Source organism: Ictidomys tridecemlineatus, chromosome 7 (genome assembly GCF_052094955.1).
Source record: "Ictidomys tridecemlineatus isolate mIctTri1 chromosome 7, mIctTri1.hap1, whole genome shotgun sequence".
In the NCBI taxonomy this organism is placed as follows: Eukaryota; Metazoa; Chordata; class Mammalia; order Rodentia; family Sciuridae; genus Ictidomys; species Ictidomys tridecemlineatus.
The window spans coordinates 129313017-129331721 of record NC_135483.1 but is presented as its reverse complement, the minus strand read 5'-3'; the positions used below and the strand labels follow the sequence as shown (position 1 = coordinate 129331721).

The 18705-nt window shown below is 31.5% G+C and overlaps 1 protein-coding gene across 23 annotated transcripts in view; it reads left to right on the top strand.

Annotated features, from left to right (window-relative positions):
* Baz2b (bromodomain adjacent to zinc finger domain 2B) overlaps positions 1–18705 on the top strand; it is a 346930-nt gene that overhangs the window by 283497 nt on the left and 44728 nt on the right. For 15 of the 23 annotated variants that reach the window (XM_040294351.2, XM_021731270.3, XM_040294361.2 and 12 more), the window contains 9 exons: positions 2633–2725; positions 2834–2895; positions 6686–6751; positions 9245–9310; positions 10666–10710; positions 10950–10982; positions 12397–12462; positions 17149–17289; positions 18406–18660. In XM_040294351.2, coding sequence (XP_040150285.2) covers positions 2633–2725; positions 2834–2895; positions 6686–6751; positions 9245–9310; positions 10666–10710; positions 10950–10982; positions 12397–12462; positions 17149–17289; positions 18406–18660 — 827 coding nt within the window. The remainder of the gene's footprint in view (positions 1–2632; positions 2726–2833; positions 2896–6685; positions 6752–9244; positions 9311–10665; positions 10711–10949; positions 10983–12396; positions 12463–17148; positions 17290–18405; positions 18661–18705) is intronic. The other 8 variants (XM_078017461.1, XM_021731303.3, XM_040294359.2 and 5 more) reach the window with 2 other exon arrangements.

Here is an 18705-nt window from a genome sequence, read left to right as displayed (position 1 = left end):
ATGTATCTTAAAACCAAAGACATCAGTTCTGTCTAAAAGATCCCTAATTCAGTGAAAATAAACATTATTTCAAAAATTAACTTTTATCTTTGAAATTAAAGCAGTATGTGATTTCTTAAATCATAAAAGATATTTTTCAGATTAACATTTCAAACGTTAATTGTAACATATTCAGCAACCACAAGCCAAATAAATGAGTAGATAATGGGAGCAATTTATTCCCCACTACCTAGGTGAATTTTTCTGCATCTCTAACTCATTCTCTTTGCTCCATAGTATCTCTAGTTTTTTTTCCTTCTTCTTTTTACATTTTCCCCTCCAGCTGCTCAAAATGTAAAATTTAAGCTATATAAATTTTAATGATTACTCAAATTGTATATTTCTTGCTAAAGTGAAAAGATATGAGGTGGATTTTTTGATGTTTTTCTGTCCACAGGGCTTACAAATAAAAATTACTATGTACTTCTATGAAGCTTGAAGATTACTGATACACTGATACACAAACATACATATATACATGTATGTATGTATGTATGTATATATATATATGAATATGTATACACACACATATAAAACAGAATTTCTTTATTAAAAATCAGCTTCTTTTAGGGGAACAAAAGACTATATTTATGTCACATTTTCCAGGAAATGTTTTTAAAATCATTTAGCACATCTCCAGGCCTTTATAGTGGAGTTCAATAGGGTTCATTTCAATTCTTAAATGTTGAAGGAAGTGTTTATCTGATATTATTATAGATGAGATGATATTCTTCAAGAATATTATTAGAGGTTGCTGAGTATGCCTGCAAGGGTAGAGGCTTTTTTTTTTCCCTTGAAAGTATTTCATATATAGGAGATCTTTTGTGTGACCCAGAAATTTTTGATAATGTATATGCTTCCTCAATGTTGAAATTATTGGAATATTGGGAGACATACTTTAGTAGCATTAGCTTCATTTTTGTCTTTCATCAACATTTCCAGTTTACAAGATAAACTTATACCCTTTACTTTTCCTCACCTTTTTTTAAATGTTCATGACAGAAAATTATCCATAGCAAGCAACCATTTATTACAAGAATATGCAATTACATTCTTAGTTAAAATCTCAAGGCATTCAAATATTGCTTAAAGATTTTTAGAAGTACTAGCAGATAGACTGTGGAGCTGAAAAGACAGAACTGGGTTTATATCTTGTTTCTGCTATTTAACTTCTGTGAGCCTTAGGTATTTTATTTATAACCTGGGCACAGCATTGCTTATTTCATAAAGTAGTTGTGAAGATCATGTAAACTTAACACAACAATGCTTGCATTCACTAAGTGGAAATTGATAGAGCTTAAGTGATTTAGGAGCTAGCAATCATGCATACTCATTATTGATGAATATAGTTTTATAGGTTCCTTATATTGTTCCTCAGATACAATGTTTGAAACAATGTCTTCTGTATAGTGATGCTATACAGAAGTTTTATTGCTTTGTTAACAAAGGATAAACACAGCCTGTTCCAGAGGCTGTGATTCTGTCCATCATCAGGAACAGGGGTCTTTTAAAGAGGTGATTCAAAGTCTACATTCTACATGTTCTCTGTTGGAGTTGTAATTCACTTAGTCATTTCTGATCTCCTGGTACCATTCCCAAAGTCTGGACTGCTTAGTTCCTGTGGTGGGTGTGTTAAAGTGGTGCTTTCTAGAATGATATCATGATACACCACTTCTAGAGTTAGAAGTATTCAGACTGTTTGCCAACACAGAAAAGCAGTAACATTTCATAGCCTTTATACCTATTGCCCCATTAATGTTGGTTAACAAATAATCATCAAACCTCAGTAGCATATAATGCTAAGTGTTAATTGCTGGTGCAAGTGGAATCAGTTGTAAGCTAACTAAACAGTTTTGCTGACCTTGGCTGGACTTCATAACACGTGTGGGGTCAGTCTCATTCTCTAGCAGCCTAAACCAAATATGTCCTTATAGTAATGGGCAAGGCACAAGAGCAAAAGTAGAAAGAGCACAAATACACTTTCAGGTTCTACTTTCATTACAGCTGCTAATCTCTTGACCATAGATGAATTCAGAATCAAGGGACAAAATACATTTCATTTCTTGATGGAAGTTGCTACAATGTTACATTATGAATAACATGTTTAAAAGGAGGAATGAAGAATTGGGGCCATTATTTATGCCTTTCTACCACCCAAGTTCATACATTTTTTCTTGGAAATTATGAGAAGTAAATTGTCCTTAAAATTATTGATTATAGAAGATTTAGTCTCTCTTTCTCATAAGTAAGAATATCACTGATTTAAGGATTTAACCATAAGTATAGCTCATTGAAATGTAAGTTTGGAGAGGATAGTCTGTTTTATTTGAAGGTATTTCTTTTTATGTATTTTGTTGTTTCACAATTGAAATCTAATTATTGTTCTTAACCTATAATTTTGGCAATTTCTAAGAACAATGACCATGACATTTTCTACTACACTACTCTCCTACTTGGTACCTTTTAACCATAAGCAGTTTTCTTAAATATTATACCCTTCATGATGATATAGTACTAATTTCACAGTTAGCATTTTAGGTTTGCAGTCATGTGAAGTTGTTAGTAATGTTTTCTGAAATTTTTTGTTTTTCAGAAATAGCCAGGCAAGCAGCACAAATAAAGCTTTTGAGAAAACTTCAAAAGCAGGAACAGGCTCGGGTTGCCAAAGAAGCTAAAAAACAACAAGGTGGGTGATATAAATGATGGCATGAATTTGAAAAGTGAGTATTGGGGAGTTCATAAAAGGCTTCTTCTTTGCTCATCTGATAATAGTCTGTGCTTTGGTTTCTCATAGCAATAATGGCTGCTGAGGAGAAACGAAAGCAAAAAGAACAGATAAAGATTATGAAACAACAGGTATGTTCATGCATTGAACTTTTAGAACATGGTCCTTATTTGGAGGATCTAAATAAGTACATTATTTTGATTTTGATATTTTTAATAACTATTTCACATTGTTATGTGTTCTATTTAGAAAGTTGTCACCTTCCATTAGTTAAAATTTCACCTCATTTTAAAATCAAGTCATCTTCTTTCAAGGTTTTGTTTTGTTTGAGGTTTTCCTTGCAGTGCTGGGAATTGAACCCAGGGCTTTATGCATGCACAGCAAGTGCGCTACCTCTATATTTCTAAGTTGTTTTCTTTTCTATTTTTTTTTTTAATGATTGCAAGCTAGCATGATGGTGCATGCCTATAATCCCAGCAACTCAGGAGCCTTGAGGCAGGAGGACTACAAGTTCAATGTTAGCCTCAGCAACTTAGTGAGACACTGTCTCATGTTAAAAAAGGGATGGAGATGTAGGTCAGTGGTAGAGCACCCTTGGATTTAATCACTAGTACCACAAAACAAATAAACAAACAAACAAAAAATAGCAAAAAAAAATTAGCAAACAGAAAATTTATGTAAGTATTTTAGTATCTTAGTACTTTGAGTATAAGTGGACGTCCTGAACAATTGAAGGCTTTTTAAATTTATGTAGTGGTAAATGAAAGGTATTGCTTGAACATTCACATTTTAATAAGGAAAGTTGGTTGTTCTAAAACATGTAAAATATTAGAAAAAATTAAATTCAAGTTATATATGATAAGGTTTACCCTTCTGAATGCTTCAAAATTACTTAAAACTTGCTACTGCACAAAAATAATGAAAGCATTATTTTAGTACATCCAGAATTTCTTTATCTGCAGTATCCCTCCTCTATGTGGTCTTCAGACTATGATTGAGCAAATGAAATAATTTTAAAATCCTTATAGGTACAATACTAAATGATAAGGTATTCGGCTTCATTTAAGATTGAATGCATAAACTAGTCTTCCATCTCCACAAATTCATGTAACATTAAAACAGAGAGGAAATGGTAGCAAAGTATTATTCTTTATGAAATTTTAAATGTTAGTTATTTCCAAGTATGAAATGAAATCAACTGTGTTACTCTGTAAATAGCTGCTAAATAAATGACTTGGGTTGGATTTAATGTAATTATTTCTAAGGTTCCCTGAAGAATTGACTAATGTGACTAGAGATAGTTGATACAGAGTTGGGTTTTAGAATTTTGGAGTTCAGAGATTTGGGCAACCTAGATTGAAATATATGCTCACCTACTTAATAATTTTGTGACTTTGGCTATACCCAAAGACCTAAAAACAGCATACTACAGGGATACAGCCACATCAATGTTTATAGCAGCACAATTCACAGTAGCTAGATTGTGGAGCCAACCTAGATGCCCTTCGATGGATGAATGGATTAAAAAATGTGGCATTTATACACAATGGAATATTACTCAGCACTAAAAAAAACAAGATCATGGCATTTGCAGGGAAATGGATGGCATTAGAGCAGATTATGCTAAGTGAAGTTAGCCAATCCCAAAAAAACAAATGCCGAATGTCTTCTCTGATATAAGGGGAGTGACTCAAAATGGGGTAGGGAGGAAGAGCATGGGAAGAAGATTACCTCTAGATAGGGAAGAGAGGTGGGAGGGAAAGGGAAGGAGAAGGGGAATTGCATAGATGGTGGAAGGAGACCCTCATCGTTATACAAAATACATGTATGAAGATGTGAGAAAAAAAGAGAATATCATTACCTTAGATTAGGTAGAGAGAAGTGATGGGAGGGAAGGGGAGGGGATGGGGGGATAGGAAGGGATAGTAGAATGAAATAGACATTTTATTACTGTGTGTATATATGTGACTGCATGACCAGTATGATTCTGCAACCTGTACACTCAGAAAAATGAGAAATTATATCCCATGTGATTCAGATGTATGATATGTCAAGGTCATTGTATTGTCATGTGTAACTAATTAAAACAAATAAAAAATTTAAAAGAAAAAAATAAAATTATAGATATAACTTTATACCCACAAAAAAATAATAATAATTTTGTGACCTTGGATGAACTACTTAACCTCTAATTCTCTATTTCATCTGTTGTAAAGTAAGATAATTGTAAATTTTTGATATTAGGAAAAGTATTCACTCTGAAAATCTCAGTTTTTCTCTTTTATAGTAAGAATATAATTTCAACTTCTGTTTGTTTTTAATGATCACAAGTTGTTTTATGTAAAGTGACCAGCTCAGTGTTTTTTCAAGTGCTCAATACTATAAGATTAATCTATATTATTATTATAATTCATAAATAACATTTATCTACCTGTGTTTCTCATCCCTGGTGAGAGCACTACCAAATAATAGTACATATAAATCTCTTGAATATTTAAGATAATACTTTAGACTAAATGTACTTAAGCCCCAAATTACATAAGCCCAAGATTGTCTACCTATCTCTTTGCACAAGAGTACAGTGGTATTCTTGTGCTTATTTGAGGGCATACCACTATAAAATCTTACAATTGACAAGAGCAGAAAAATTAGCTCAAGAGTATGATTTACTTAGCTCTAATCCAAATAAATACATCAGATATGGATCAAACATAGTCTTCTCTAAGTCTTGTAAATAACATGAAAGATACCCTTGGGTTTTTATTTTGGTAAGCTAAAATACTTAATACCAAAAGAGTATTAAGTATTTTAGCTTACCAGAATAAAAATGCAAAATCATAGGGTATCAGTCTTCTGAAATCATAATATTAATTCCTAAAATCTCATTGTCAAGTAGTAGGCCCATGTAGGACATAATAAAACATCAGTGTACCAAAAAGAAATTAAATACATAGTAAAGTATATCTTCAAAAGGCACAACTAGCATCTGGAAAATGAACCAAGTTTTATAATATACAGCAGTATAAAATGTGTTTGCTCTGGAAGTTCTAGAATAAATACAATTTGAAGTAGAAAATTTCAGGTGTTTTTGTTCTGAAAATTATGCATTTATTCTCATCAGTATCATTTTGGGACTTACTTGGAAGTTATGAACATGAAATTGATAACAGTATGCTTATAGCATATGAGGTAATTTTAAAAAATCAATGTAAGTTCTTATCAAAAACTAGATGATCACTAAATAAAACATAACCCACAGTCAGTTCATTAAATTTAGATATTGTATATACCAATTGTATTATATAACCAATTCCTTAGACTTTTAAATTGATATCAGTCCATTTTTTTAAGTATCACAGATTATTTTTAGATGGCTTATTGAAGTAGTTCAAAGGAATATCATATTGTTCAACATTTAACTATAAGTTTTAGAATGGAAATTATTTTTTATCTAATTGTGACAGTAAGAAAGGGCAAACACCTTATCCTGGTTTATAGATGAATAGTTATTTGCTCGAGATCATCCAATTAATAACTTTAACCCAGAACTAGTTTATGTATTCTGACTCTGAAGACACTAATTTTTTCTGCTTTTCTATCCTGTACTTATTTCAAATTAATTATTATTTGCAGTTACAAATATTTATAAATATTTCCAGGCTATGTAAGTTTAATCAGCTTTATTTATCTGGTTTCTGTATATTTATTTAGCATTTTTATTTTATAGATTATGAGACATTTTTAAAATCATGAATTTAAAACATAAAAACATATAATTTTGTAATAAATCATTGAAATTTTTATATACAGTCTGGACAGTATTTGATAATTTTGTGGTTTTTTTCTTATTTGATTCCAGTTAAACACTTTTTACCTTAATATTTATTTTATTATCTTAAATTTTTATAATCTTTCCTTCAGGAAAAAATTAAGAGAATACAGCAAATCAGAATGGAAAAAGAACTTCGAGCCCAGCAAATTCTAGAGGTAGAGTTCTTAAATTTAATATGATTAAAGTAATATAATCATGTTTTTTGATAACTCTGCAAAAAATTAAAAAATTGCCTATGTCTCTCACCTATACAAATTAACATGTTCATCAGAAAATATCTTTAAATATAATGCGTAAAGACCTTCTCTGAACTTTATTTAGCAAGCTTATCTAATCCTAGAAGTAAAAATCTAGGAAATGAGACAAAAGAAAAAGGAAGACCTTTGACCACCTAATATAGTTGTCATAAAGTTCATTTGCTAAAACCTTTGTTCTTTACTCTTAGAAAAGTTATTAGAGTTTATAGTCAGATATTTACTTTCAATATAGAAATAACTATTTTATAAAAGTAAACATTCTGAAAGTAAAATTAAATTTTAAATATAGAAACAATTTTACTGGCATGGTTTGCTGGTTCTAGCATAACTCGGTTCCCTATAAGATTACTAGGGTAAGATAGAAGACATGTTGTCAACAACAAAAGTAGTAGCTAAAGACAGCAAAGGAAAATAGAGAAAAGCTCCATCTGGTATATACAGGAACCCAAAAGCCTAGCAAGAGTTTGTAATCTTTTAGTTGAATAGCAAGAAATTTCAACACCTTAATAGCCCAAAGGCATTACTGTATCAAACTGGGTAGTATAATAACCGATGTTCAAAATAATTGCCCTGAGTCATCAAAAAAAAAAGCCAAATTATGTTTAGTGTACTGTGTCTAAACAGGCATATGTCTCAAGGTTATTTCCATCTAACATAGTGCAAATAAACTTTTAATGCTTAAAATTATTATAACATCTCAGCTATTCAGGAAACTACTGCTTTATAGACCACTTTATTTGCTGTGGGTCCAGATAGCTGAGATTTTTGTTGTTTTTTCACCTCTTCTAGAAATACATACATGTTCTCTAATCCATTTCAAATTAATCTTAAACTCGTAAATCAAAAATCTCTATCTTAAAGTATATTGAAGTTAACTACCAGATAGTTATGAAACTATCTAGTTAATGACTTTAAGATTATAAAGTTTACATTTGATTATATGATCTTTTATTAAATTTTTTTTAGTTGTAGATGGACACAATATCTTTATTTATTTATTTTTATGTGGTACTGAAGATCAAACCTAGTGCCTCCCACATGTGAGGCAAGCACTCTACCACTGAGCTACAGCCCCAGCCCAATAATATGATGTTAAAGGCCAAAATGTGCTTCATGAAAAATTTATAGGTTTCCATCCTGTTAGAAAAAGGGGAGGACATATGGTGTGACACTACATTGAATACAACCAAAGACATGAAAGGTTGTGCTGCGTTTGTATACAGTAAATCAAAATGCATTCTGTTGTCATATATACCTAATTAGAATGAATGAATGAATGAATGAATAAATTTTTTTAAAAAAGGATATTGTAAAAACAAAAAAGGGCGGGGGAAAAGAACACTTGAAATTTAACCACAATATTCGATATAGGGAGAAACAGATTTAATGCTTCATTTAGTGGTTATATCTTAAATTTCAAGTTTTAAAAGAAATTTCAAGTAAAGTAGACATGTGCATTTTAAAATTGTTACTGATTTATTCTTTTTTTAAGGAATTTTATTTTTTGATCAAATTATATTATTGTGTGCATGTATAAATAGATAACAATGAATTTTGCTATTCTGTATACTTATTTTTAATTAGTTAATTAATTTATTTTAATTAGGTATATATGACAGCAGAATAAATTTTGATTCATTGTACACAATTGCGACACAACTTTTCATTTCTCTGGTTGTACATGATGTAGCGTCACACCGTATGTGCAGTTATACATGTACCTAGAATAATGATGTCCATCTCATTTCATCATCTTTCCTGCCCCCATTCCCCCACCCTACTTCTTCATCCCCTTTGCCCCATCAAAGTTCCTCCATTTTTCCCATGTGCCCCCCCCCATCCATTATGGATCAGCATCCACTTATCAGAGAGAACATTTGGCCTTTGGTTTTTAGGGATTAGCTTATTTCACTTATCATTATATTCTCCAACTCCATCCATTTACCTGCATATGCATATTCTCTTTTAATGCTGAGTAGTGTATCCATTGTGATTTATTCTTGAAATAGTTTTTATTTAGCAGTTAATATATATCATGTTTTCTAAATTTTTTAGAGATGTTTTAAAATCAGAAAACAAAAAATGACAAAGTAATTTTTTCTGTAATTAAGTTTTAAGATAACAAATACTCAGTGGTTACAGATTTTTAATGAAGTTTGTAGACAGTAAGAAAAGTTGTCATATTCTTATGAATTTAATAATTTTTGGCATATCCTAATGCTTATCTATAAATGAGAAATATAATTAACGGGGAAAATCTGTAATTGTCCACATATATGTTACATATTGTTTTGTACCTTGTGAGGCATGTAGCTTCATTTCAAGTCTGAGATTATTTGCAAGTTGTAGTGGTGCTGTTGCATGACTTTGAGACCTGTTTTGCATGCACAGGCTAAAAAGAAAAAGAAGGAAGAAGCGGCAAATGCCAAATTATTGGAGGCCGAGAAACGAATAAAGGTTAGTTTAGATGAGAATCAGAGTTTTTATTTTTCAAAAAATAAAAACTATGTGTTTTATCAGCATCAATTATACATATATTTTTTAAAAAAGCTTTCTTCAGAATGGCTTTCTAAAAATACATTATAGCAGATACAATGTGTAAATGTGTGCTTTTATTTGTATGTATATTATATGTATACATTGTGTATTTTTATTCCATTATACAGGTTCTATGTAATGCTTTGAGCTCTTTCAATATGAGACATCAAATCAGAAATGCAAATTATTGCATAACACCTGTATATAGTTTTGCTTGATAAGAATGATTCCCTAAAAGATTTTGTGTGTCATTTATGTTTATGTTTAAAACTATGTCCCAAATCTGATTCTCCCCATATAACTTTATCTTTGTTAATATCTAGCCCCAAAATGAAAAGCATATAGAAACAAAATTCTATCAACTGCTATTTACTAATAAGTACTATTTACTTATCAAAGTATAAGAGAGATGTTCTTTCCCTTCCCCACCCAACCTGTCTACTTCAGATAACTAAATTCTGAAAGTGGGCAGCTGTGTGAACCTGGTAGTATTCAAAACAACCAGAAAATGTTTTCTTTTTGTGGGGTGGGAAGGCAAAATTAGTGCTGTGGTTGAACCCAGGGCCTTACAAATGATAAGAATTATCCCTACCTCTGAGCTATATCCCTAGTACCTATTTCTTATCTTTTCAACACTCTGTTACTTTATTCTTTACATGTCTGCCCCTTTTATGCCTACTTTTAATATTAATTTCATTCAGATTTTACCTTTATAAAAATTGTGAAACTGATGACATTCTTAGAATTATTTGCATTAAACCCCTGTCCCCTTGGGGTGGTGTTGTGAACCATAGGTGGGTATAGAAATCCATCACCAAAGTCTTTATCACTTTTATTCATAGAAAATAAATATTTGTGGTTAATTATAAGTAAATTGGGGAGATTATATTTGGAGTGGGGAGAATTCTAATCAGCTAAATTTGAGAGTTACAACATAATGTATTAAAATGATTTTTTTAATGTGTGATTTGTATCTCATGCTCTGATAATCTAGTCAGTTCAGTAGATCACCATTGATGTGTATTGTTAGGATATTCATTGACTTTTAAGTTGAAATCCTTACTCCAGCATCATATGGTCTTTATGTTAAATATATAGAACTATGTGAAATTGAGTTGCCATTTTACAAGAAAAAACATGATTGAATATTGGCAATTCTGTATGGTTCAACCTAATGGAAGACTATAGAATTTTAGAAAAGGGAACTTTTATACTTTTTAGCATGTTCTAAATCTTTCCCAGAATTCATATATTAAAAGTTTCTTATTTTTAAGGAAAAAGAAATGAGAAGACAACAAGCTGTTCTTCTGAAGCATCAGGTCTGTAAACATGTGATTATGTAACTGTTGAATTGTATGTTTTATAATTTTGCTTAAATCTATTTGGGGGAAAATCTTCAAAATATTTCTTAAAATTTCTGATATAATTCCTGCTTAAGTTTTTCTTTCATCACTTAGTTATTGCCTTGCTTTGATATTGGTGTCTTTGGGGGGGTTAAAATTGGTTTTATGACTCTGTGATTTCTGTTTCATAATGTTGTGCCAACTCTTTCTACCAGGAGTTGGAGAGGCATAGACTAGATATGGTATGGGTATGTTTATTTTTGTACATCTAACACCGCATTGTGATTTGGTTGTGATATGGTTGTCATAGCAATGCATAAAGTGTAGCACTGGCTGCTGTCATATTACATACTGCTGCATGGCTTTACAGCACAGTGCATTGCATACATCTGCTTGTCTGTCTATAAAGAAGTATGATACATCTCCAAGATTTTTCATTGAATTGCATAAGTCTTAAGTAAGGCTCTCTCTGAAAATATACATTACTGATGTCACAGGGAAAGTTGGATCACTGTACAATTAGATACAGTTGTAACCTGTATTCTCCCATCATTCTAGATGCAAAACTACCATTGAGTACAATGGCAATTTTGTGTTTGTTTGATGAGAGAATATTAAATATTTATACTAATATATTTACAAATGTATTTAAACTAAAAAATCAAGTAGAGCAGGTGCAGTTGACACACACCTGTAATCCCAGTAACTTAGGAGTTCAAGGCAGGAGAACTGCCAAGTTTGAGGCCAGCCTCAGCAATTCAGTGAGACCCTGACTCAAAATTAAAAAAAAAAAAAAATGAAGTGGCTGGGATATACCTCTGGGTTCAATTCCCAGTGCTGCAAAGAAAAAAAAATCAATTAGCTATCATTCACCTGTGATTTTTTTAATTTAAAATAAAATGAGATTATCAAATTAAGCTAGTGCTTACCTTAGTAAGCACTATACATTTTAGATTATACTTATTAGCCCATGGTGCAATCTTTCTAGTTTTAAACAGTGCATCAAGTGGCAGACATCAGTAAATATAATATCCCATTTTATTTGTGTTTGTGTATGAACTAATACTAGTTTAGTTTTATAAATTGTTATAAAAGCTTTTTAAAAACCCTTTCTAATTTGTTGGTGATTATTAAATCATTAAAGTGATTTTATACATGGAATAAAACCAATTCTAAAATCATTACATGAAAGTGATTATAGATCAATTTCTGCCTGATCTAAAAATTTAAGAACAATACAACCTTTAGTTCAATTGGCTATAGTAAGTATTTGTGGTTTTTCTAATAGCAGATGTAAGGTAACTGACCTGTTCCAGCCAACCATTATGCTTTTTGTTCTGCCAGCTTTTGAAGGAGCATCACAACTGACCATAAGTAAATCTTGTATGCTTCTGTTTACACTGTCTCCATGTTCATTGCTTTACCTTTTTGCTTTTGATTGTTCTTGTATTTGCTTTCTAAACCTGAACTAAAACATGCACAGACTGGCCATTCTTGTCTTATATTTAGTATTTACTGTGACTTGTCTATAAATGCTAAACATGCTATACTGAGTTGTTTTTTTTTTGTTGTTGTTGTTGTTGTTTTGTTGTTGTTTTCCATTTGAAAATCAAACTATTAACTATGGTTGAGTTAGTTTTCTAATTTTATCTGGCCTAATAGGAACGTGAGCGAAGACGACAACATATGATGCTTATGAAAGCTATGGAAGCTCGTAAAAAAGCAGAAGTAAGTGTATGTTTCTAAAAAAAATTACCTTATTGGAGTTGGGGTTGTGGCTCAGTGGTAGAGCACTTGCCTAGCATGCATTAGGCACTGGGTTTGATCCCTAACACCACATTTAAAAAAAAAAAAAACAAAACAAAAAACAAAATACACAAAAATAAAGGTATAAAACATTACTTTATAAATTAATATTTTTTCCCAAAGCATTAGTTCTTCCAAACATAAATTTTTTTCAGAGTATGAGTTTGTCCTGATTTTCTGGCTTTCATAAAAAAACTGAAGGTTAAATATAGTAACACTATAATTCAGTGTTAAAAAAGAATAGAAAGGGTTCCAATGTATGTGTTAATTTTTCTGGCTGAGGTTTAAATTATTTATGTGTTGAATGGTATTAGTTTGGATATAAGTAGCTACTTATTAATGTAACCAGAATGTCACAAAATTAATATTACAGCATGCCTAGGCAATTTTGTGTGTGCTAATTTAAACTTCAATAATTCTAATTCTGATGGACTTCTGCCATCAGAATTATTCTTTATGTTAGAAAAATAATTCAGAAAAAGACAATTATTTAGTATGTCGAAACAAATGTACTGGAATTTAATAGAAATCTGTTAAACATTAAAATAATATGTTACAAAGGAAAGCATTCTTCATTAGAACTGTTGAATAGAGAAAGGTGTATGGCCATTATAACCAGGATTTTGGAGGTTGAAAAACTCAAGTTCCCATGCTAACTTTGACACCAATTTGCCTTTCCTTTTCAGACTTTTTCTTTAAAATTGGAATAATGATACCTCCCTTTTAGGGTTGTGGGATCATCAAGTGAGATAAATATTTAATAAATGATAATTAGACTGAGGATATCACTTAGTGGTAGAATGCTTGTCTAGTGTGCATGAGGCCCTAAATTCAGTTCTCAGCACTGGTATACATACATACTCACATACCTACAAACATACATACAAACAAATTAAGGAAAACAATACTGCTTTATCTAGAATTGAAAGCCCTATGTTTTATTATTTTCATCTCAAGTTCTGGCACATATTTTTAAGATAGATTTTTGGTATGTAGACACAATATTATATGTATTGTTTTAGAACCTGGACAGGGTAGTCAGATTACCTGAATTTAGATTCTGATTTTAGTATTTTCTAGCTATATGATCTCATCCAAGTTATTTAAACTTTTCATGACTTATTTAATCTGCAAAATGGATACAGTAACAATTCCTAACTCATAGGAATTGTTATGATGAACACATGGGTATGAATCTTAGTATAGGTATACAGTTCTTAGAACAGTGCCTGACACATAATATACTTATAGTTAGTTACTATATTTGTATTTGCTTTGTACAGTGGACCTAGAAAGATGCATAGCCAGGGTGGGAATCACTACCATAGATTACTTCTAAATTTTCTCCAGCAGTCACTTTCTGTTACTTTCCTAATATTTATGCTCTGACTTTTTTCCTTATGTCTTTTTTCCCTAACTTGTTGATTATCCAGTCCCTCTACACCTAACATAAGAATGAAATCTATGCATCTATGCATAGAATTGTAACCATAATCTGAAAATGATGTCCAGCAAAAGAGAAAGTTATCGCTGCTCTTTTTATTCCCTTCTGGAAGCAGTGCCATGGTAGGAAAAATAGGGAATGAAATTAATTAAAATCCTGAATGCTCAACCTAATTTCCTTCAGTCTGGAGATGGAACTGAATGAGTAATTAGTAGCTCAAGAAAAAGACCTGGAAAATCCCTTAAGAGATAAATTCTTGGTTGTAAATTCTTCCCTACCTCTATTCTCCTCCTCCTCACTCCTTCCTTCCTCTCCTCCCTCCTCCTTCTTATTTCCTATTTCCTTTTTTTTATCAGAAGGAATAAGAAGTCCTCCTCCTTTTCCTCTTCCTCTTTCTAATCCTCCTCCTCCTCTTTCTCTATTTCTTTTTTACAGTAAGGAGTAAGAAGACTTATTTCTTGTCATTCTGGGTTTTCCTAGTTGAGAGGAAAGCTAAGGAAGAAAGACATTATAATAAAAATAACCTAGAGCATTATCTCCAGGCTACTGTTGTTTGGTAGAAGAAAATAGAAAGAATAAGATCATCTGAGGCAGGAAATACCTTGATGAAAGAGGCACTCAAAAGACTCAGAGGACATGACCTTTTCCATTGGTTTTTTCATATTTACACTCTGTGACCTGGGGATAAAGTAGGAAAAGCTGCTGCAGAGAGGTGGGTAAGATCTGGGTTGAGTGGAGGGTGGCAGCTACAGCATAAGTAAAACTAATTAAAATTAGATATTCTATTAAAGTCATCATACTGTGATATATGCATACCCATATTTATAACAGCACAATTCACAATAATCAAACTATGGAACCAGACTAGGTGTCCATCAATAGATGGATGGATAAAGAAAATTTGGCACGTATATACAATGGAGTTGTATCCAGCCATAAAGAAAAATTAAATATTTCAATTATAGGAAAATGGATGGAACTTGAAACCATTATATTAAGTGAAATAAGCTAAACTCAGAAGGTCAAGGGCTGTATGTTTTCTCTCATATTTGGAAGCTAGAAAGGAAAAAGGAAAAGAAATGTGGTAATGGTGGAGGAGATCTCATGAAAATCAAAGGGAGAGTGCTGAGGATATACCTCAGTGGTAGAGTGCTTGCCTAGAATGAGTGAAGCCCTGAGTTCTATCCTCAGTACCCAAACAAACAAACAAATAAGGTATCAGTACAAGAACGGGACCATGGGGTAGAAGAAGGGGGGAGCAGGTAACTTCTGGGGAGTGATATTGGCCAAATTATGTTGTTATATTGTGTACATGTACAAATATGTAACAACAAATCTCATCATTATGTACAACTATAATATACCAATAAAAAAGTGAAAAGAAGAAAAAATAGATATGCCCAGGTGAGGGGGGTGAAGGAAAAATAACCCACCTGCATTAGAGCAATATAGGTGCTAAATAGGGCCACCCACATCAAATATAAGTAATTTTGAAAGGAAATGGCAACCATGATAAAAAATTAAAATAAGGAAAATATGTGCATAAATATTAGTTTAAATTTTAATAAAAGAGCCTAGTTTCCTTGCTTTTATTGTTGCCTTCCTCAAACTCCATATATTCTCCACAGAGTAGCCAGTGATTTTAAAAAAGGTTCTCTATTTTCCTAATTATAATTGTATTAAAGTACCAACTCTTCACCATGGCATAGCAGTGCAAATGCTCTGAACTCTGCCTGCTCTTTTACCTCTTTCAGTTTGCCCCTTATACTATATTCATAATTTTTGTCTTACTTTTATTCCATGATTTTTACCCATGATTAAGACTGCTGACAACCCAATCATTTCTCCTCTGTCAATAATGGGCATATTTTTGCTTCCTGTTCTGCCACCTGTTACTACCTAATAGTAATCCCAGACTTGTAATTTTTTTTCTGTTATTCATGAAAAGAATAAACTTTACTATCAGCTGAAGACCTTAGGAAACTTAAGCAAGAACAGTTCAGAATTCTAAATGATTTATGTGTAACTGTTGATTCTAAAATTTTAAATTCCTTTAGACCTTTAATTATTAGACTATGAAGAAAGAAAAATAGACTAAACAAAAAAGGAAATGTTAGAGATACAATAAATGTACTAAAACAGTACTTACACTACCCCCATACTCCCTTCCCTCCCTTTACTTCCCTCTATTTTAAAATTCAAGTGCCTTTAAAAACAAATGTATGTTAACTTTTCAACAGAATGTAAATGTTATTTCATAAGGATTTTTGGAAAGCACTATTAATTTAAGGTTATTAAAATCTATAATTATCTCACAAATGAAAAATTTTGATTTAGGAGACAATGTATATAATATTAACTGCCCTAAAAATAGTTAATTTTAAGTAAGTACAGAATTTTTTATGTAATACTTTGGTGGGTTTTAAGAAAATATGATAAGTCACAGAGTTTATTTTATTTTTTATTTGATCTAATTAATTATATATAACAGTAGACTGTATTTTTAAACATCATACATAAATGGAGTATAACTGCTCATTCTTCTGGTTGTAAATGATGTAGAATCATGTAATCATATATGCACATAGGGTAATAATGTCTAATTTATTTTATCCTTTCTACCCCCATACTGCCTCCCTCCCTGCTAATAGTGAATTAGTATCTGGACATCAGAGAAAACATTTTATTTTCTTTTTTAAAAAATTATACCTAAATAAGAAGTACCTTTTGAATTTCTTTAATCATAGGATTCATAATTTTTTCTTTTAAGATTAGTTTTCAGAGGGGAAGAAGAAATAAAACTGGGATGAAACATACTAATTTGTTATTATTTAGGATAAATCTAGAATATATTCTTAAACTCTGTGTGTGTGTGTGTGTGTGTGTGTGTGTCCACCTGGGGATTAAATCCAGGGGTATTCTACCACTGAGCTACATCCACAGCCCTTTTTATTTTTGATTTCTGAGACATGGTTTTGGGTGAAAATAATGAAAAGCAAAATAAGTCATTATTTCTGTTGTCCAAATTTTATTCCTAAACTTCCCAAGAGAATTTTGTTCATGGAAATAATAACACTGTAATCACTTTAAAGTTTTAACTGGTGTTTTTTTCCAATCATTTATAATGGCTAAGATAATTTTTTGTGCATGATTTTCTTTTTAAGGAAAAAGAACGGTTGAAGCAAGAAAAACGTGATGAGAAAAGATTAAATAAAGAACGTAAACTAGAGCAACGAAGATTAGAATTAGAAATGGCCAAGGAACTAAAGAAGCCTAATGAAGATATGTGCTTAGCAGATCAAAAGGTAACAATTTCATTAATAATTTTAATTTTTCCAGTTTTCTCATCTGATTCCTTTGTCAGAGCTGTGATTATGAAAGCCTTTAGTTTTTATCTAGAGCAGTAGATTTCTAAGTGTAGTTCAATTTGCCTTTTCTGGATAGCTACCAGTAAACTTCTGGCATTTCTGTGCTGATAGTGACAGTTCTTAATATACATGTGGAGTGCTGCAAACTTTTTAAATTTAAGTAGAGACATTGCAAGAATCTCCAAAAAAGAATCATAGAAGCAAATAGTATTTTCATGTTTCTGTTGGTCCTTTCCAGGTATTAAGACATGGAAAGATCTGTCTTTTCCCTATGCCCCGAAGACTTTTAAGTAAATTAGGATTTATAATTTATAACCTCTTGTGGTGCTTTAGTGATGGTAGCTAAACTTTGTTGAGCTTGTTGACTATATGCCAGTTACTACGCTAACTGCTTATGTAAATTATTTGAAGTATATGGTTTCATCTAATTCTCAACACTGTCACATTGAGCTAATATTTATCTCTATTTACAGATGAGAAAACTGATACACAAAGAGGTTAAGGAACTTGCCAAATATAATACAGCTAATACATAGCAATTTGTATTCAAGCCATAGTTTATTAGAATCCATATTGTTTATCATCTTGAAAGCCAAGAAATAGTCCAACCACAGTACCTCATGTGTTTTCTCTTCTATACTGCTTAACAAACAAGTACCATTGCTATGACACATAAAAGCAGAAATTTAGAAAAAACAAATACTTTTGGATACCAACATGTGATATACTTTTGAGTAGAAATCAATTTTGTTTTGCATATAGTTAAGAAGATAGTACTTCTAGTAAATTACATCAATAATTCATCTCAGCATGTAAGTTAATTGAAATTAATCTCTTTCTCAGAGATTTAAGTTCATATTGATGGTTACTTCTGTTTTACTGCTTAATACCATGAGGATTGCAGAAAAGCTCCCAGGAAATTTATCATCCAAAGGGAAAAGTACTAGTACAAGATTAAGAAAGATAACAACATATTTTACTTCAGAAGATAGAACATAACTTTTTAATTTCAAGTTATTTTAAATTCTATTTATTTATTTATTTTATTTTCAGCCTTTGCCAGAGTTGCCTCGAATTCCAGGACTTGTTCTCTCTGGAAGTACATTTTCAGACTGTCTCATGGTGGTACAGTTCTTACGAAACTTTGGTAAAGTTTTGGGCTTTGATGTGAATATTGATGTTCCAAACCTGAGTGTTCTTCAAGAGGGATTACTAAATATAGGGGACAGCATGGGTGAAGTACAAGACTTGCTTGTGAGGCTCCTATCAGCTGCTGTATGTGATCCAGGTCTAATTACAGGATACAAGGTAAAAAAAATGTGTGTGTGTGTGTGTGCATGTGTATATATATAT